The 20,725-nt window shown below is 30.8% G+C and overlaps 1 protein-coding gene across 1 annotated transcript in view; it reads left to right on the top strand.

The window, feature by feature from the left end:
- Positions 1–12,915: 12,915 nt before the first annotated feature.
- Positions 12,916–20,725, top strand: part of LOC143064335 (endoprotease bli-4-like) — a 32,076-nt gene continuing 24,266 nt past the window's right edge. Inside the window, exons 1-6 of the mRNA XM_076237100.1 lie at positions 12,916–13,088; positions 14,963–15,092; positions 16,070–16,170; positions 17,029–17,129; positions 19,034–19,146; positions 19,988–20,105. Coding sequence (XP_076093215.1) covers positions 16,120–16,170; positions 17,029–17,129; positions 19,034–19,146; positions 19,988–20,105 — 383 coding nt within the window. The 5' untranslated portion in view covers positions 12,916–13,088; positions 14,963–15,092; positions 16,070–16,119. The remainder of the gene's footprint in view (positions 13,089–14,962; positions 15,093–16,069; positions 16,171–17,028; positions 17,130–19,033; positions 19,147–19,987; positions 20,106–20,725) is intronic.

The raw sequence follows: 20,725 nt of genomic DNA, 5'->3' as shown, positions 1-20,725 counted from the left end.
GTGTTGAAGGAAGTGATGTTGTACAAGAATGTTAGATTTAGATTATAAACTAGTATTAAATTCATACTTTTTATTTTAAATCGTTTACAATCTTGTGATTAAAACAGATTTATAAAAAAGTTATTTTTTATAAAAACAAATTAATCTTGTGATTAAAACAGATTTATAAAAAAAGTTATATCTATTTCCCCTTTGACACGTAAATTAAGGCAACAGTTGTGTCCCGATGTTCAAATCTTAAACGATTAAGAAGACTAATCAAGGCAACAAATCTATCTAAGTGCAATAACGCAAAAAAAAATTTGGCCACATTTTCATTTCTTTGGTCAGATTCCATCACAATTTTGGGTTTATAAATTAACATGTTCCGAAATAACTTATCAGTACTGTCTCCAGAGGAGACAAGACAATACGTTAATTATTTGGCCATACCATAAATTCTTATTATATACTAGTACTATCTGTATTCAGATTTCAAAAATGTGTATCATAAGGGTCCCGCCAGTAAAGATATTCCAAGTATTGCCTCCGCAGTTCACGACTTCAATCCTGGTTTTGATACAATCTTAGATGTTAAAACTTTTCAAGAATTTTGGATTGCTTCAAAAGCGGATGAAACTGACAATGTTGGCTTCTGTGGAAACTTCACTTTCCACTTAGCAGAAATGAAGACAGCCTACACTTCAATATATGAATTTTACATAATGAGAATGTAAAAGTCACGTTTAGCTAAGTCAATCTCCAGCAAAATCTGTATTTCGACACCTTAGTATTTTGTTGTTGTACTCAATATTGATTGTCAACCAAGAATGGAACAAAGATTATTTAGTATTGGATTTTTTATAAAGCTTGACAGTTTGTTTTAATATGGCATTTATTTATTTTGATATTGACATTTAAAAAAATGTTTCAGTAACGAAAAATATTTAAAGTCTATAATTATGGCTCCGATGCCTAATGCCTTAGTGATCCACGGTTAATCGTCCTCCTATAGTTTCATAAGATTTGAAGAAACGAAACATTATGATTCTATATGCGTACATATCACAATTATATCCTGGCAATGTTATGCCTGTTTGGTTTTAATGTTGAAGTAGTATGGTGTGTATGCACTAAACTGCTTTTGGTAAACAGTTGTGTTTACTACCTTTTGTTAAGACAAAACGTAAAAACATAAAAAAAAAATTGAATTTGAACAATAGTTTCTTAACAATTCATAAATTGCAATCTAATTGAGTACTAGAGATATATGCTCTTAATCTTAATCTTTCTATGAAGTCAATATAATTATCATGAAAATTAGCATCCAAAGTTGTGTGGTCGGCAAACATGATATTAATGGTGGCATATAAACTAATCATAGATACCCGTAATTAAAATTTTGTTCTCGAGACGCACGTTTAGTCATTAAAAGACTCATCCGTGACCCTTGATTAAAAAATGTTGAAAAAATTAATCCATAATTTTGACCATTTCAATGCTTATTTATGTCAACATACAAGTGCTGACTACTGGGATGGTGATCACATGGTGAAGTAAACCTCAACCAACAGTTGTATGGACCCAGTGGTTGTAATCAAACTCACCACAGATAACAATAATTATAATTGTGTACTACAGACACGTTTCGTCTACAAAAAACTAATCAGTGACGCCCGAGTATGAATCCAATCAACCTCTGACGGGAAATCACATTTAGTCATTTTCTCTGAAACTACATTTCCAGCAAATAATACGGTTAGCTTGAAGAATATATATGACAACATATTTTCGTCATTTATGTCAAGGTCCGGTTTATACCAGGAATCACTTATCTGAAGTGTACCTACTTCATACAAGGGCATATTATTGAACGTCTTGAAACGTGTTTATCCTACTTACTTCCTTTTTCTTTCAAATAGTAACTCCTCTTCTGAAAACTTGTAAGATAATGAAAAAAAAGGATGATAAATATTCAGGTCAAATTCATTTCATATATTTGATGCACAATTTTTAATAAACGTATTTTTATTTATTGATTGAACATACAGATAAACAATATATATATGCTGTTAGTGAAGTTATGCAATTTTATCAAGTGCTTTTTTAAAATATAAAAGAGTAGATATAAATTAAACATTTTCAGTAATGTACACAATGAACTTAATGTCGTTTTATTAGGAAACCATTTCATATATTGGTTTTTGCAATATTGTTTCTCTTTTAATCTGAATTTATAATTTGATGGCAGACGTTATTAAAAGGACTGAAGCCACGTGGTACAAATTCTATGAACATAGTACCTAGGATTCTTCAATATTAATAAAACCAGTTTGAACAACAAAAACATCCTTTTTTGCAAATATTGTACAAATACTTCAACAGAATTCTCACAAAAAAAACTTTTAAGACTCATTTTTCTTTAAAAAAAAGTCGTGGTAACATATTTTTCATTTTTTATTAAATGAATTTGGAAGACTTTATCTGTATTATCATCATATCATATCAAAAACTGTTGTGTCGACTCCCCTTAAGAACACGTGATAACTTAATAAATTTGAAGTATTTACAGCTTATATACGTGGGTTTATTCCCAAAACACTTATATATAGATACAAAATCAGTAACTCTGATATTTATATCAAAATTGTTTGCTGACAAGTAAGTACGTTTATCATTGACTAATAATTTACTTCACTTTTTGAATATCACTTGTACATGTTGTAATACATAATTGAAATCATCTTACTATGAAGCATACATTGCATCACATTCTATCATCCTCTACATGTGTTTCTTCAAGAACATGCCAATACATCTTTTCCGTCCTTGATACTATATATCTAACTTTATAATGAGGTATGTTTTCCACAATCTAGGATTCTGTTAGTTATTTTCTAATTTGTAGAACATGTTACCCTTTTAATTAAAAAAAGAACTTAATATCATGACTTTGTATTTTTCGCTTAGCCACATTTAGTTCATGGTGGATTCTTTTTTAAACTTCACGACACATGAATGTATTGTCGTGTCCTGATTATCATAATGCAATGAATTTGTTCGTTTTCCTGAAAATCATACCTTAATTTTCAGCTTTTATTCTTACTCGAAACCCTAAATCTAGCGGACCAGCTTAGGAATATGTTGATTTCGATCATGATTTAAGTGTGGAGCTAGGTCAAGTCATATAAGACTAGTTTCTTGAAATTTTATTGTTATCGAAATTATTGAACCAATATGTACTGTACTAAGTCTTGCATGCACTTTTTTTAAATATTTATTACACATCTATAACGTATTATCCACACATACTATTTCATTCAGTGGTTGTTGTTTCCAGTTTGTTGTCGAAAGTCATCAACATGGGATTTTAATAAACAATAGAAACTGAGCACGTGGAAAGCAAAACATAAAGAGCCATATATTTTCTATGCGTATATACTCATCATAGATACCAGGATCAAAATTTTGTATATACGCTAGACGCGCGTTTCGTCTAAAAAAAAGACTCATCAGTGACGCTCGAATCAAAAAAACGTTCCCATTTGTTAATCAAACTATTCCATGAGAGTTGATTCATGATTTGTTGTATTAATTCGTTCTTTAATAATCTGTTTTATTTTATTTACCTTCATGAGCACGTGTGTTTACATTCTTTTATCACGGTTACTCCCTCGCACTTGCGCTGTTACGTTGGCCGAAGCTTATTATAAAAGTAAAACAAATAAACCCAGTGCATATTAATGTTCCTGTTTTCCAGATACTGTTCTTTCTTTCAACGATGAAGTGCACACAGTTCATTGGAGTTGTTTTTATATGGTAAGTCACATAATATATTTCATAATATATTAAACAATGCTGCAGATTGCATTTAACCCCAACAATCAATAAATCAATCAAAACAATGTTCCAACTTAGATTAATTATAGATAACAATAAACTAAAATGTGCACATATCTATTCTTAGGCTGTTAGAATCACGAGTGTTTTCTAATTCGTTTTCACGCAGTAACGCGGATCCAGAATAATGTTATTTTTGGTTAGTTAGTAGTATTGTGAAAGGAAATTCATAATACAAAGCAATACTTAAAAAATGAAAACTACGTTCTTAAAAGGCTCTTGTATATACTGATACCTTTATGCTTGAATTCCTACTAATTAAAAAAGAGCAAGTTACAGACTCTTCCTCATATTATTAATTTATTATAATATACTGCCAATATTCTTTTTAGGGTCTCCAAGTTTCTTTGGGTAAGATATTATCAAATATAATGCATAAAAAAGGAGAATACAAAGTCAACTATCGATACACGTTTGTGTACATTTTCTTAGCTCGACGCCTATCTACACAATATGAAAACTACGCGTTATACATAGTATGCGTCCGACACGATTTTCTGGATTTAAGCTCATCAGGGACATTCAAAGCCGATTATTTGAACTCCAATGTTGTAAAAGAACTGGAGCAGTTTCATTTAAATAGATATGAGAGGTTATTGAATTTAGAAAAGAAACACATTTAATCAACATCGGATCGTTAATGATTGATTTGCGCAAGAACTATGATAAATGCTAGGAATAAATAGTAATGCCACACTATTAACAAAGACAAATATACGAAAGAAATAACGAGAGTATTGGAAAATACAACTAAAAATGAAATGAAAAAATACATTAAAAAAGGGGCGAAATATACATGAGGGACATTCAAACTCCTAGATAGAAAATAAAGATAATGCCACTGCTAAAATAGACAAAGAAAAAACAGACAAATAATAGTACAAAAGACGCAACATAGAAAACCAAAGACTAAGCAATACGAAACCCACATAAAACTATATATTATACAAATGTTCAAATGAAATTCAACTTTGTCAATATAGTTAATACAAAATACTTTGTTGATCATTGTGTTCCTCTATAAGAATGTTCGTTATTCAAAATTTCCATCTTCTGGTCTAAGTTAAGACGTGTGAGCAAAATATAAGTTGTTTTATGCTCAATATGGCTCGATATCAAATTTCAAAAATACTTTCATTAAGCAATGCGTCATATCATATAACAATTTGATAAAAACCTTGTTGGATGAAGTATGATACAAAATAAGATAGGTACTATAACCCCGGCACTTGTTCAGATTAGCTTCTTACACGGACCTATCTATAAAACAATTTCATCAAAGTCTATTCAATTGTTGTGTTTTAATATTTGATTTTGCCATTTGATTTGGGACTTTCCGTTTTGAATTTTTGTCGGAGTTCAGTTTTTTTGTGATGTTACATATTCCTAAGACTAAAATTGATAAGCCTTTACATGTATGTTACGCAATTAAATGCAAATTTGATTTGTATCGCTCTTATAATGTTGATGATTTTTTCATTTCAATTCATCCATTTATAAAATTTTCTGACGTCAGAAACGCGAATCAATGAATGTGTTTGTAGATAGATTTTTTTGTGCTCTGTTAAATTGTTCCTTTTAAAATTGTTACACAATGATGACTGCTGTATCCATATTTTGACTATTTTATTTATTATGTCTTTAGTTCACGCATCATTGTAAATATACCGGAATTATATGAGACTGTCATCAATGTGAGAAGGTTAGTGCTATAAAACCAGGTTTAATCCACCATTTTCTACCTTTGAAAATGCCTGTACCAAGTCAGGAATATGACAGTTCTTGTCCATTCGTTTTTGATGTGTTTTGTTATTTGATTTTGCCATGTGATTATGAACTTTCCGATTAGATTTCCTCTAAGTCCAGTATTTTAATGATTTTTCTTTTTTCTAGGCATTAAAACTTTTACACTTTCTTTTCAAGTTTACGGAATGTGCGACATGTAGCATAGGAATTGACGATCCAGAATTGAACAGATTGTGGTATCTTGTAAGTAAACAAATAAGAAAATGATAAATTTATATTGGTGAATTGTTTATATGACAACTCACATACTGTTTAAGGTTAATTTTAGGTCGGCATCGATAAGTTTAAGCAATGCTATTTTGTCATTTTTTTATCGTCAAACATACAAACCTTTTTTTTCAAACAGAGCACAAAAGATATTCATTTGAGAGATTAAAGTTATATTTATATCATAATAGAGACAATTGGTATAAATAAATATATGACAATAAGTTATTATCTTATGATGTTAATATAAAATGATTAAATTTAATAAATATTGTACAGGCTATCTTCTTTCAAATCGACATCATTTGACAATTTAAGTGTAGCATCATTGATTTAACTTGTTCATCGCAACTAGACGATTTCTACCGAACTTTTGTGGTTAAAGTTTTTCTTTCAGATTCAAAAATTGAAAATAAATTTTTCACAATTCTGTTTTTTCGAAAATTAATAGGACAGGAAAGTAGTCAACATGGCATTTAAGCAAACTTTTTAATCTCTTGTTTGGCGTTATAACTATTTTGATCTGAGCGTCACTGATGAGTCTTGTGTAGACCAAACGCGCGTCTGGCGTATTAAATTATAAGCATGGTACCTTTGTTAACTATTATTGTCGTATAAATGATAAAACGGCACTTTACGCTACAATGTTATAAACTAAATCTATACGATTTTATTTTATTTAACAAATCATATATCTTTGTAAAGTTCATGGTACTCTCTTATTTTATAAATCTCGGAGTCAAGTTATTAGTCTTTGGATTAAAAACACTCTAAGTATAATTGATTGAGTGTATTGCAATGATAAAGCTAGCGTATATGATATCTCAGGAACAAACTGTTCCCAGGTTATCTTAAAACAAGCATGTGTGTTTTTTATATAACTTTTCAAGTTAAAAATCTCTACAATCTCTGATAAATGAATGACCACTTAGTACATGATTTAAATAAATTGTTATCGACAGAAAAATAATTGGAGAAATGGATATGACATGAATGTATTGCCAGCATGGAGAAGTTGTGTAAATGGTTCTGGAGTGACAGTAGGTGTTGTTGACAAAGGCGTTCAGGACCACACAGACCTAAACATTGTAAGTGCATACTCTAATTTTCTGTCTAATCAAAGAACAATCATGCTGCGTTTCTTATTCATGGAAGTTTTTTAATCATGAATATAGAGTATAATCACTATATAAATGAGATCCGATTTTGAAAGGTTTTGACTAGAGAAGACACGGCTAATAAAAAAAGACCAACAGAAATACATTAATACACAAAACACAACATATAAAACTTAATACTGAGCAACACGAGTCCAATCAAAACTGTGGATGATCTCAGGTGCTCATGGCGGATAAGCAGACCCTACTCCACATGGGACACTCGTCGTATTGATCATGTAAGAACAAACCCGGTAATAAGAATAATTTGGTCGGACACTTTCTTAAAAAGGGGACGATATTGTAGTTAAGGAACATATCGTCATATTTTCAACATTGATGTTGTCTTGGGACACGCTCTTGTTTTTATATAGATTAGACTGTTTGTTTTCCCGTTTGAATGGTTTTACACCAGTAATGTTTTGGAACCCATTATAGCTTGCTGTGCGGTGTGAGCAAATGCTCCATGTTGAAGACCGTACCTTGACCTATAATGGTTAACGTTTATAAATTGTGACTTGGGTGGAGAGTTGTTTTATTGGCACTCATATCACAACTTCCTATATCTTTATATTTATTTTCTAGAATAGAAATTTGGATGATGGAAAAAGACAGTCAGTGACATATTGGTAGGTCAACACTTATATATCTAAGTAAAAAATGCAATTTTATCTGTTAGAAACAAAATAACAAGCTTCGTGACATTGTTGTCTTTTGTTGACTTACAATTATCAAGATATATAAAACATTTTATCACTTGAAATCAGATGAATATCATTGACTCATATTGAATATGTGTGTCAAAAGTTCTCTATTTATACCATGATGAACGATAGGCAAAATACAGTAAATTTAACTAGGCAATGGCATGAGGCATTTGTGACTTCAAATAAAACAAAACATTCACTCTTTATATCAATTTATTTTCAGGGAAGACCAGTTGATATTGGTAAGAACACTAACTTTCTATCAAAGAACCTGAATTTGTTTATAAACTTGTAATGTCTTATTAGTTTTATAACACTTTCGTCCCCATACAAATTTTACAAGGTTTAATACAAATTTTTCCTATTGATATTTAACGCAACAATTGTGTTTACTTTCAAAAATGTTAAAGATAAAGATATATATTGAATTTTACTGTGTAAAGTCACATTTGGTTATCTTATCAAGCCCTTGTTATTGTTTCATTTTTTTTAATGCATGCTTATATTAGGTGCAAAATTTATGACAAATGTAGATAGTACAGTTCCCTTTAAAAATTTTAAGGCTTGTTTCGCGAAAACAACAACACCAAACCTTCATTTTATTCCTGCTTTTTCACATATTTATATACTATCAACTCATTACAGTCTTTTAAAAAGTTTGTTGTGTATTACCATAACAGGATTTTTTTTCGTTTCTATCTATTTGCCCAGTTTGAAAGAAATATGAACTGTATTTGTTCGAGAACACACACTTTTTCAGAGTTAAAACATCGGTTATTATAATCGTTCATTATTGGAAGTAAAATTACAGTGGTTTGTACGTAGTTTTCTGCCTTACTCTTCTTCGGTGGTGTCACCATTTATGAATACTTACGGTCGCCATGACACATAAGTAGTCATCATATTAGTGAATTATAGCAAAGCCATGTATAGTACGAAACCTATAGCTGTTATAAATAATTACATAGTTAATCTAAAAACTGATATATAATTTCAAATTTGATAAAATGCACCAAGATAATGTTTAAGTACCGGGATTAGATTCCATGCCCCTGATTTGGTCTCTTTTTAAGCCAAGCCAAATAATCTGATTATTCATAGTAAGCTAATTTACGCTACATCACCATGGCATTAAAAGGGTTTTTGTAAAAGAGGGACGAAAGATACCAGAGGGACAGTCAAACTCATAAATCGAAAATAAACTGACAACGCCATGGCTAAAAATGAAAAAAAGACAAACAGACAAACAATAGTACACATGACACAACATAGAAAATTAGAGAATAAGCAAGACGAACCCCACAAAAAACTAGGGTTGATCTCAGGTGCTCCGGAAGGGTAAGCAGATCCTGCACCACATGTGGCACCCGTCGTGTTGCTTATGGGATAACAAGTTCGGTAAATAGTCTGATTCGGTAGGTCACATTCATGTAAGGGAAGGGGATTGTAGTTACGACGTAAGGAACATATCTGATATCGTTTGTGAAACGGTTATTCCAAAACGGTCAACCAACTCGTGATGGCGTCCGTAAAATTTACGAAGGGATGATTTCAAATTCACCATTTGGAACTCTTGGTTTAATAGCTTCCTTGTAAGCAGCAACTCTTTATCAAGAAAATCATGATAGGAAATGCAAGCACGGGAATATTGTATCAATTGGGAGATATATACCCCGTATGCAGGTGCTGCTCGAATGTCGCTACTTAGAAATGGAAAGTGCACAATTGGAAAGATGAAATCATCTTTTTTGACGTAAAGTTTTGTTTTCAACCGACCTTCATTGTCAATTTCTAGATGTAAGTCAAGATAAGAGACCAACTTAACTGTATCCGTAGTATCCTTTATATCTAGTTCGATGGGATGGATGAGTTCAACATAGTCACCAACTTTTGAATTATTTAGTGAAAGAACATCATCTATAACTTTCTAAGTATTATAACAAATGTATCTGAATCAAAATTCTGTTTTCAAATAATTTCGGCAATAGGTTAATGTTCGCATTTTGCATACACTTAATCTGTGTCGTACCCTTCTATGGTAGTGCATATATATTGAAATTTCATAAATTTATAATGGTTATCATCTTAAAGGAGCAGAACAGACAAAATCAACAAAGATTGAGATATGGTTACAATAGACAACCTCAACAAAGATGGAATTCTGCTTACAACATCATACAGCGTAGAAAACAAGAATCACTTAAGTAAGCCAAAAATCTGCAGTCTGAACTGATCAACAAAATATGCTACTCACGTAGTCTTGAATTGGTTCAGTTCTTTAATAATAAGTTTTTCCAGATGTACATTCCAATTTCTAATGAATTTTCAGTAAACCTCAGATTTTCATTAAAAAAGACAACAGTAGTATACCGCTGTTCGAAATTCAAACTAAAAACTGACGGAAACGCATCAAATATAAGAGAACTACGACACAACAGAAACACAACATTAAAATGTACCAGCAAAAGAAACGAACTATAATAAAACAATGGCCATTTTTCTGACTTGGTACAGAGCATTTAAAAAAAATGGTGGGTTGAATCTAGTTTTGTGGCATACCAAAACCTCCCGCTAATTTGATGGGAATGCTAATTATAACATTAGAATGACAACATTACATGACAGGACTACAATACAAATAAATGGGAGAAAATCTAGGACAGAGAAGCATGACAAATTACAGAAACAAGACTATTTTGTACATCAAACTTGCCATATATGATATTTATACTTTACGTTTGATGAAGTAAAATTTCCCCATATCGTCCGACCCGGTTTTGCAATTTTTCGAGTTCACACAGTTCCGGCAGTTTTTTTATTTTTTTGTTTTTTTTTTTTACTTTGAAATGTCTTCTCACTCGATTTATGAGAATTGAACAACTACTGTTAACTCAAATAAACATATTTCATATGCAACCGTTATTTGCAATAATTTTTTTTGGCAGTCATTTATTTCGTGATTTTTTTAATTTTTATTTGGTTTTAAAATGATTATTTTTAATAGATCATTTTTTTACCGCATTGTAAAGAATACTTTTTAGAATAATTAACACTTCTTACTTCCTTTTTTTAAGACATGGTACAAGAGTAGCCGGTATTGTGGCAGCGAAACAAAATGGACTTGGTATAGTTGGAATTGCATTTGGAGCTGAAATTGCTGGCAAGTTTTTCTTTTTTCTTCAACTTTTAACCAAGAAGTAGGTTCGGTGAGACCTTAAAATGGCTCCCTTTTTAAGCTTAAATTTCAAATTAGAATTTATTGACCAATATCACAATGAATTATAGTTTATACATTGACTACATAGGGAATAAGCATATTTGTTGAAAATTTACGTTCCTGCGTTCTATTCATGACGTCACAAATAGTACTCATTTTGATTTTCTACAAAAAATCAATGAAAATGGGAAATTTCCATTTATATTGGTTATTGGACAGAAAAACGCATAGCATACGTCGACAAAAAGATCTTTGAACATGATGTTTATAATGATATTTTATATGTCCTGCTTGAATATTTAGTTTGTCGACGCCTGTGCTCTTCTGGTCCTAAATGTGGCTGAAATCTGGCAGATTTTGTCAATTGTCGCAAAAATCTTTTATATTGACCTATAATCTAAGCTTTAGGATAAAACTTTGGCAGATGATGTCCTACATTTGAACGTTTTTTAGTATCGTTATATAACAATATAAAAATATGAAAAGCGGAAAAAACACAATAAAACATTTACTTCAGTAGGAATAATTGGTTTATTTACAAAATCGTTATAATGAATTGAACTCCTATACGATTGTGGATTGTGGCTATAACATAATAGTTAAGATCACTACACAATAAAGGAATTGTATATATCAGTAAAAATACCTTGATTAAATAATAAAAAAAACATATGTCCATTACACTTGCAACTTAAATGTACAATTTTGTTATTCGGATAATCAAATGCTTTCTGATATTCTTAGTTTTATAATGTTATCAAACTATCAATCAAGTTTTCTTTGTTTGATTATTAATGGTCTTCAACTACGTACTTTATTTGGCCGTTTTAACTTTTTGGAATCGAGCGTCACTGATGAGTCTTTTGTAGACGAAACGCGCGTCTGGCGCAAATACAAAATTCAATCCTGGTATCTATGATGAGTTTATTTATATACAGGAATTTCTTAAGACGAAAGGCAAGAAGCTAGCAGTATTCTCTAACTTTACTTACCGCTTTAAGATGATGTCATCTCACTAGATAATTCAATATTTGATAACTATGTTGAACGAATCTATCCTATCGAACTAGAGATAAAGGATACAAAAGATAAGTCTGTCTCATATCTTAACTAACATCTAGAAATTGAACATTCCAGCAGCACCTGCATATGGATTATACATCTCCAAATTGATACTTTTTTCCCGGGCTTTTATTTCCTATCATGATTTCTTTGATAGAGGATTGCTGCTCACGCGGGAGCTATAATACCAAGAGTTCCAAATTGTGAAGCTGAAATCACCCCTTTGTTAATTTTCCGGACTCCTTCATGAATTCGTTGACTGTTACGAATATCCGTTTCACAGATGATACCGAATATTTTCCGTATGTCGTAACTACAATCCCGTTTGCGACCAACCGACTGATTTCCGGGTTTGTACTAACATTAACAACATTTCAGGTGCCAGATGTGGGGCAGGATCTGCTTACCCTTCCGGAGCTCCTAAGATTAACCCCAGTTTTTGGTGGAATTTTGTGTTGCTCACTCATAATTTTTCTATGTTCGGTTATTATGTACTTTTTGGTCTGTTTGTCTTTTTTTCTTTTGAGCCATGAAGGTGTCAATTGTTTTTCGTTTTATAAGTTTCGATGTCCCTCTGATATCATCAGCCCTCTTTTAAGACGAATCTAGCGTCTGACGTACAAAATTATAAGCCTGGTATATGTGATAAGTTTATTTACAGTGAAAATTATTCAAATCATGATAAAAGTTTCACTAAAAAGAAATATTCTGTGATCCATTTATGAAATTTGAGCATTCTGATCGTTTTTGAGTTCTTCAGTGTCCTTCGTTTTACCAGAAGAAATGAAAATAACAACAATTAATAGTGCGGAGTATATAATAATTTTTTTGACAATTTTGTTAATAATAAATCAAAAAATCATTTTGTTTCTTTTTGTAGATATTACCATAGCATCATCAGCGGTATTTGAAAGTTTCAATGCAGCTGCACTTAGACATAGAAGTGATGTTATAGATGTTTACAGTTGTAGCTTTGCTAACTTCCATACTGGAACGAAGACATATCCTCTGCTTCCAAATCAAAAGAGTGCTCTGGAATACGGAACAACTTATGTAATTATATTTAAACATAACAGTAAAATATCATTGTTATCTTTTTATCATTAACTATCTAACTAAACATCATCTTTTCCTGGAATGTGACCTTTCGAATTATTTTTATAATCAGGTTTCTATAATGTAGCTACATGACTATTAAGACGAGTGCTTATGATTCCCGAGCACATGAGATCACCATCAGTTTATGGTTTGGTTTGTGTTCCTCAGTCTTTAGTTTTCTGTGGTGTGCTTTGTATACAGTTTTTAGTCTTTCGATAGGTTTTCGTTTTTTACCTTTACATTGTCAGCTTGTTTTTAACTTAGGACTTTGAGTACCACTTTTGGTATCTTTACCTTTTCTTTTACTCTCAGAATACGATACATAGCATGAAAGATCTGTAAGTCTTACTTGAATGAGGTACAAAATGAAATGATGTGTTTATGTATGGGACATCTTTATTTATATGCATTCCACACTTCTCATTTATTCATTTTTTGTAAATAAGTAATAATTTCTTGGTGAATCATGTCATGCAGATAATTCATCCTTATAAAATTGATAAAAAAAAATCTGTTTATCTAATTTATTCACAATTTTTAGAAATATTGGATTTATGAAGCGTCTGATATAAAAAAAAAATGACTGTTTTCCAAAAGATACCAGAGGGACAGTCAACCTTGTAGATCGAAAATCAACTAAAAACGAAAAAGACATGCAGACAAATAAAAATTCACAACACACACCATAGAATACCAAAGACTAAGCAACCCGAACCCCAGGTGCTCAGTTGTTCTTTCTTTATCTATACCTATTTCTAAGGTAAAGCGAAATTTTATTCTTTCATTGTCTTTTGATATGTCATAAGTATTGAAAAGAACTTTGCAGCAAAATCTTTCTTTTCAAGTCTCAATATTGATAACTATTAAAGAATAAGGTATAAGAGGTAGGGAAGAAGGGGGAGAGTGAAAAAAAAATGTTACAATGTCGGGGTATTTTTAAACCGACAATACATTATGGATTGCTGTCATTGTTGAAGTCCGTATGGTTGCCTTTAATAACTACTTACATCCACTTCATTCAGGAAGGTAGCTGGGGTGTCTAAATTTTCGACGATAGGTTATTCATTATTTCTGTAAATAACTTTTCAGTCTTTGTAATTTAAAATTTCGATATAAAAACTGTTGATCATGAACCTTTGTTTTTTCATAACAATACATTGAAATTTGGGGTAATTTGTTTTGTTTATATATATACGTATATAGAGGGAACTTAAGTTTTTGAGGAAACATTAAACGAAAGAATTGGCTAAAATTCGATGAAAGATATGCTTTTAATTAATATATACTTCTGAAATATAACAAAAAACAAAAACAAAACAATAGGGGGCGACGGGCCTTATTTTCTTGAAATACCCATTTAAAACTCATTGATAGTTCAATCTTTTCAAGTTTTAGGTATGTTGTTGTTTTTTGATTGATACTAGCTAAAATTATTTTAAAACAAAAAAGATTGTTTGCAACATGACCAGAACGGACGCTCAGATTAAAAAAACTCACCCGGTTTACCTTAAACTGTGGCTGATAGGTGTCTCATTTGCAATCATTCCAAATCTTCTTATCTTTAAATTGTATTAAAAACCCAATTCATTTTCATAAGATACAGGCATAATTTGTATGGCCTTATACATAAGATAAACTCGTATATCATTAGATAAGTGATAGTCTCGAGCTCATTGCCATCTTTTGTAGCAAGGTTGTCTGCTTTGCAAATATTCCCGATTCGAAGTCCTGAGTTTATTGCCGACTTTATGAGCTTTGGTTCTTGCTTGAAAGTTGTTTTCTAGCATTACACTGGATATACATTATGTATTGTATTTTTATATCAACAGGGAAGACGTAATCTTGGATCTGTTTATGTGTTTGCTACTGGAAATAGTGGCGGGGAAGAAAACGATGTCTTTCGTGATAGTTGTTCTTATGACAGACTTGTTACCAATAGATACGTGATTTCTGTAGCAGGTACTCGCTGATTCTTTCTACTAATATTAGTTTTTCAATTTTAAACCTACAATATTTCTTAAAAAAAAATGCATTTGTCTCTCTTTTTATACAAAATATAAACGAAAAGAGCACATAAAATCCCCGATAAACTCACTTAAGGTGGTTTCGGAGTCTTAAATAAAAATGATAAAATCTGTCCATACTTTGCCAAAATTGTAGGATATATTGCCATATGTTCAAAATATAAATAAAAATGATATGTCACAGAACAAATTTCTTAAGCTATAGTTTGGTACAAAACGACACATTTTGTATGGATTATACAGGGAGAAAAACAACATAGTAGGATTAGAAGCTAAACTAAATGATAGAATTGTAAAATAAAATACGTAAAGATAGCTTTTATAAATTGCTTTGGGAATATCAAAAGAAGAGATAGGGTCAACATACGTTTTTTCCAGTTTAACCGGTATATATGATACCAGCTGATAGACGCCTCCCGATGCGGGAATTTCTCGTTGTATTGAAGACCTATTGGTGACCTTCTGCTGTTGTCTGTTCTATGGTCGGGTTGTTGTCTCTTTGACAAATTCCCCATTTCCATTCTCAATTTTGAATACAGAATAGGAAAATGCACTTTTATATAGTATAAACTTATAAGATATTTATAAGTGATACTCTTATAATTCACTTTAATTTTGCTAATTTGAACGAAAATATTGACCTTTGGTAGCGAAAGACACCCATACCACAAAAAACCCTCAAATTTTTAATTTATAATACATAGGTTTTTCATTTTAAAACAAATCATAGTTAATTTCAACCCTTTGATAGTAATATCTTTTCTTAAACGGTTTACATACAACTGTCAAGAAATCAAAAGAAAATCAAATGTCTTTCGTCTCATTTTTGCGTAAAATTGAGTCAAAATTTTCGTGTAAAAAACTGATAATGCGACAACAATAAGGTTTTATATTTAATATTTTTCTTCTAAGGAATTCAGCACAATCTTCAAAAACTTTCAAACGGCGAAGCTTGTAGTGCTATGATGGTTGCAGCCTTTACTGCAAAAGCGGGCAGCCGTTCTAATAAAGTGGTTTGTATGATTATTCCTAGACCGCTGTGATACTTTAATGTACACATATATTCAAATTAATTAATTTTGTCTTTACAGAAGTGTGCATGTTTTAATGTATAAATGTGGAATAAAAAGACGCCATATGGAACTGTTACGAAAACTGTAACGTTTATCTAACCACTTTCTCCATGTGGAGTTGGTTAATAGTAGACTTGTTTTAAACCCTTACAAATAAGGCAACACATTATCTGTATATATGTTATTTTTCACAAAGATTGCTGATTGAAGCATAAACCCAATAGCACTCAACAAATTTTATTTAAAAAGTAAAATCACAAAAATACTGAACTCAGAGGAAAATCTAATCGGAAAGTCCATAATAAGTCACTTATAAAAGTTCACGAATATACAATACGTGCTGTGAACGTTGTTAATTTTTTATATACTATTATATTCTTATATTTGATGTGTTTCCCTCAGTTTTAGTTTGTAACCCGGATTTGTTTTTTTCTCAATCAATTTATGAATTTCGAACAGCGGTATACTACTGATGGCTTTATTCATCGAATATTTTATTACGCAGTTGATCAACTTATAATTTGAGCTATATTCGTAAGGTGAACATCAGAATGAGATTTTTGAAATTTGATTACTCTGTTGATTGTTTCGCCTTTACATAATATCAGATCAAACCAGTTATTGTTTTGAACTTTTTGACTTGTTTCCTTTGATTTAAACTTTGAACTTTGATTTAATTTTCTAATGCCATCTCAATCAACGCGAATTTACCAGTTACTTAAAATGGAATATATCTTTTTGATCATTTTTATTCATTTGACAATTACATATCATTTTTAATAAATGTTTATTCCACAGGTAACAACTGATATTGGAAACAGTATAACCCGAAATTTTAACCAGAACTCAGCAGCAGCACCTATGGTATCAGGTGCTGTAGCTCTTGCTCTCAGTGCCAAGTAAGTGGAAAATTGACAAGTTGTCAATGCAAAAAACACATACAACAGATTAGTGCCATTATTAGAAAATAATTATATACTCAGCAGTACAACGATAATATATATGCAAATACAATGTATCGTTAATAAATACATAGTGCATAAATAACTGATAAATGAATACATGTACATCCGAGAAGAATAATGATCTATATTAAGTATTGGTTACTTATAGCATGTCTTTGCTACGTTTAAATTCATGGAAAAGAAATTTACAAAGGTAGCATATGTCTTTTACATTTGCTGCATAAGCATTTCTTCGTCGACTTAGTATAGAGGTTGGATACATATCATAGTTTACAGTTGTTAAGAATGGGATTATGTCCATGTTTATTTCATTATATTGTAAAGGATGACAATCATAAGTTTCAGAGTGTGTCATAGCTCTTAACTTTGCGATGCATTTGATTTCAATAAAATAATGATTATTCAGGTCTTTCACCTACAATCTAAGTGCATTAGTTTTGAATTCATCAACATAATGTTATTAGTCAGCACTTTTTGTGCTGACATGAATTAGGAGATAACTGTATTGTATTTTAAGCTCCGACGGCATCAATTGGGGATTTGATGGTCGCAAATTAAGTTTACTGGCGACACGTTAGCGGAGACAGTAAACGGGTATTTGCGACCATCAAATCCCAAATTGATGCCGTCGGAGCTTAAAATACAATATTGTTATCTCCATTCTAATGAAACTGACAGAAAACAACGTTAAAACATGTATTTAAAATCTGTCATATGCTGTCTGCGCTTGCGCGTACGTCCCATAGCATCAATTGTCAATTGATGCCATGTAAGAAAGTGACGTTATCCAATCAAAATGAACGTTACAAACGTTGTTGCATTAGAATTATCATTGATATGGTTATATTTATAAATTAACTGTTTACAAAATTTTGAATTTTTGAAAAACTAAAGCTTTTCTACCTCAGGCATAGATTACCTTAACTGTATTTGGCATAATTTTTCGGAATTTTGGTCCTTAATGCTCTTCAACTTCGTACTTTATTTGGCCTTTTTAACTGTTTTTTATTCGAGCGTCACTGATGAGTCTTTTGAAGACGAAACGCGCGTCTGGCGTTTATACAAAATTTAGTCCTGGTATTTATGATGAGTTTATTTATACCATTATTTTCATGGTATTGTTTATTTCAATCTTGATAAATGACCGAACTTTAAATTGTATTTAACTGATTTTCTCTTATATTTTTTTTCTGATAAAAACGTTTAACTTCAAATAGAACAGATTGCTTCAAATTAAATCCTGGTGAAATATTTCTATTAACCGTAACGAAATATGTACATCTACATGTATTAATGAAAATAAGAGAACGTAAATATTCCCCTTTCCCCCTTTTGCAAAGTTTACTATGTATTAAACTAGTTATGATTATTGAGTGTTGCGTTACATTCATTTCATTGTGTATTCGTATAAAGCAGCTGAAATAAGTTGATATTATTATGTTTTAAAGAACGTGTGTTGACTTACACAATATATTCATACTTGGTTTTAAAATGTTAAGTTTTCATAATGACGTGTACCCCTGTTTATATCTTATCAGAATTACAATCCATAAATTACCATAAAATTAAGAAAACGCAAATCAATGTTTTGCTACAGTTCAATATGTTCCTTTGGTATCGTTCGCCTCTCTATCATTACAAAACAAAATTAAAATAAACCCTATTTTCACAACCCACATAAACATTCTTAAAAAGAAAAAAACCACCTTGTAGATAAATATATATTATTATGCTAGAATATAGAACAAAATATAATGATAAATAGAGAAATTGGTTTTATTCTGTAGACATAATGATTTGTTGCATTTCATTGTATTGGTTGTATTTCTTTTTTTCAGTCCAGCTTTAACTTATCGAGATATTATGCATCTACTGGTACAGACGTCAAGAAGTGATCTCCAAGGTCAAGCATATCAATCAAAGTTCTTTACGAATGCTGCAAACATCAAGGGTAAATATTTGAAAATACAAATTATAAATATACAGTTGAATAAAAGATGAAAATTGAAATAAAAAAACAACATTTTAATAAATATTTTATATTGAAAATGAATACACATTTGAACAGGTGTTGTCAAGCGAAAACTCCATATTATGTATATTTGTTTTTCACGAATACCATTTGTTGAAATCATACAATCTATAACTATATAAAGGATTGTACATACGGGTACTCACAACAGAAAATAATCTACCAAATTTAACTTTAGTTTAAATATTTTAATTTATAGTGGATTGGAAAACAAGTTTTGCAACTTCTATCAATCCCTTTCCACTTTCCAAATTTAACTGTGTGTTACGAAATTTAAAAAAAAACGTTAACCAAACATAAATCAGAAAACCGACTTTTTTTATAATTCTATCTGAGTCAAATACCGGAAAATTTCATTATAACTATGACGGAATATATTTGTTTCAAGACACGTTTAGTGTGATATTATTTGATTAAAAAATGCGTTGCTGTAAACTATTTCATTTAAGTATGTCGACTGTATCTAATTTTTAACAACGTATCTATTGTATGTCTAGAGAGAAAAAAAATAATATCAAATTGATATTCCAACAGTTAATATCAAATTTGTACTCCTAAAAAGGAAAAATCAGTCGCTTTCCATAAGTAGCATTTCAAAAAAGACTCAAAATGTTATTCTTTTTCAAGAAGTCCTTATGTGAAGAACCCACTTTCAAATGTGTTTGAATTTATATGTGCCTCTGGACGTTTATCAAACACCAATCAATCAAGATTTTAGTTATAGCATACGATTTATTTGGTCAAACACTTACAATTTCAGTATCATCATACTTTGGATTTGGATTACTTGATATCGGTAATCTAGTCGAAAGGAGCAAAACTTGGAAAAACGTTCCAAGAAAAGAAAGCTGTAGATCAATAACTACGTATAACAAGCGGTAAATAAATTAGAATATGGTTAGAGTTAAATCATATCTAAATAATAGCAACAGTAGTAAGTCGAGATGATATACCAATATCTCACATAAAATAATTAGTTTCAGTCGAAATTTCGAGGTTTAGCTAGCTTTAAAACCAGGTTTAATTCACAATTTTCTACATTAGAAAATGCCTATACCAAGTCAGGAATATGACAGTTGTTATCAATTCGATTGATTTGTCTGAGCTTTTGATTTTACCATTTGGTTAGGGTCTTTCCTCTTTTAAATTTTCCTCGGACTTCAGTATTTTTGTATTTTTTTCTTTTTTCCACTACTGTTATGATGGTAATAGTTTTCAATTATTCACTACGGGTAAATGATAACTGATATGTACAATCAAACGACTCATCCACGTCATATATATCTAGGCAAATTATTTTACTTATAAGATGTGCTACATTCTGAACTTAAAAGAAGTGAAACTTGAAAAGATATTAAACTTAAAAACTATTCTTTCTCAGTAATTCTTAATCATTTTTAGGTTATTTAATCAATGTTTAATGAAAGTATTTTGATAACGATAACAAACAAGTACTTGTTCTAGTATGTTCAAAACATACATTTATTTGAAATATATG

This window comes from Mytilus galloprovincialis, chromosome 2 (genome assembly GCF_965363235.1).
Source record: "Mytilus galloprovincialis chromosome 2, xbMytGall1.hap1.1, whole genome shotgun sequence".
Lineage (NCBI taxonomy): Eukaryota > Metazoa > Mollusca > Bivalvia > Mytilida > Mytilidae > Mytilus > Mytilus galloprovincialis.
Note: the sequence above shows the minus strand (reverse complement) of the source record. Positions and strands in the feature narration are given on the sequence as shown.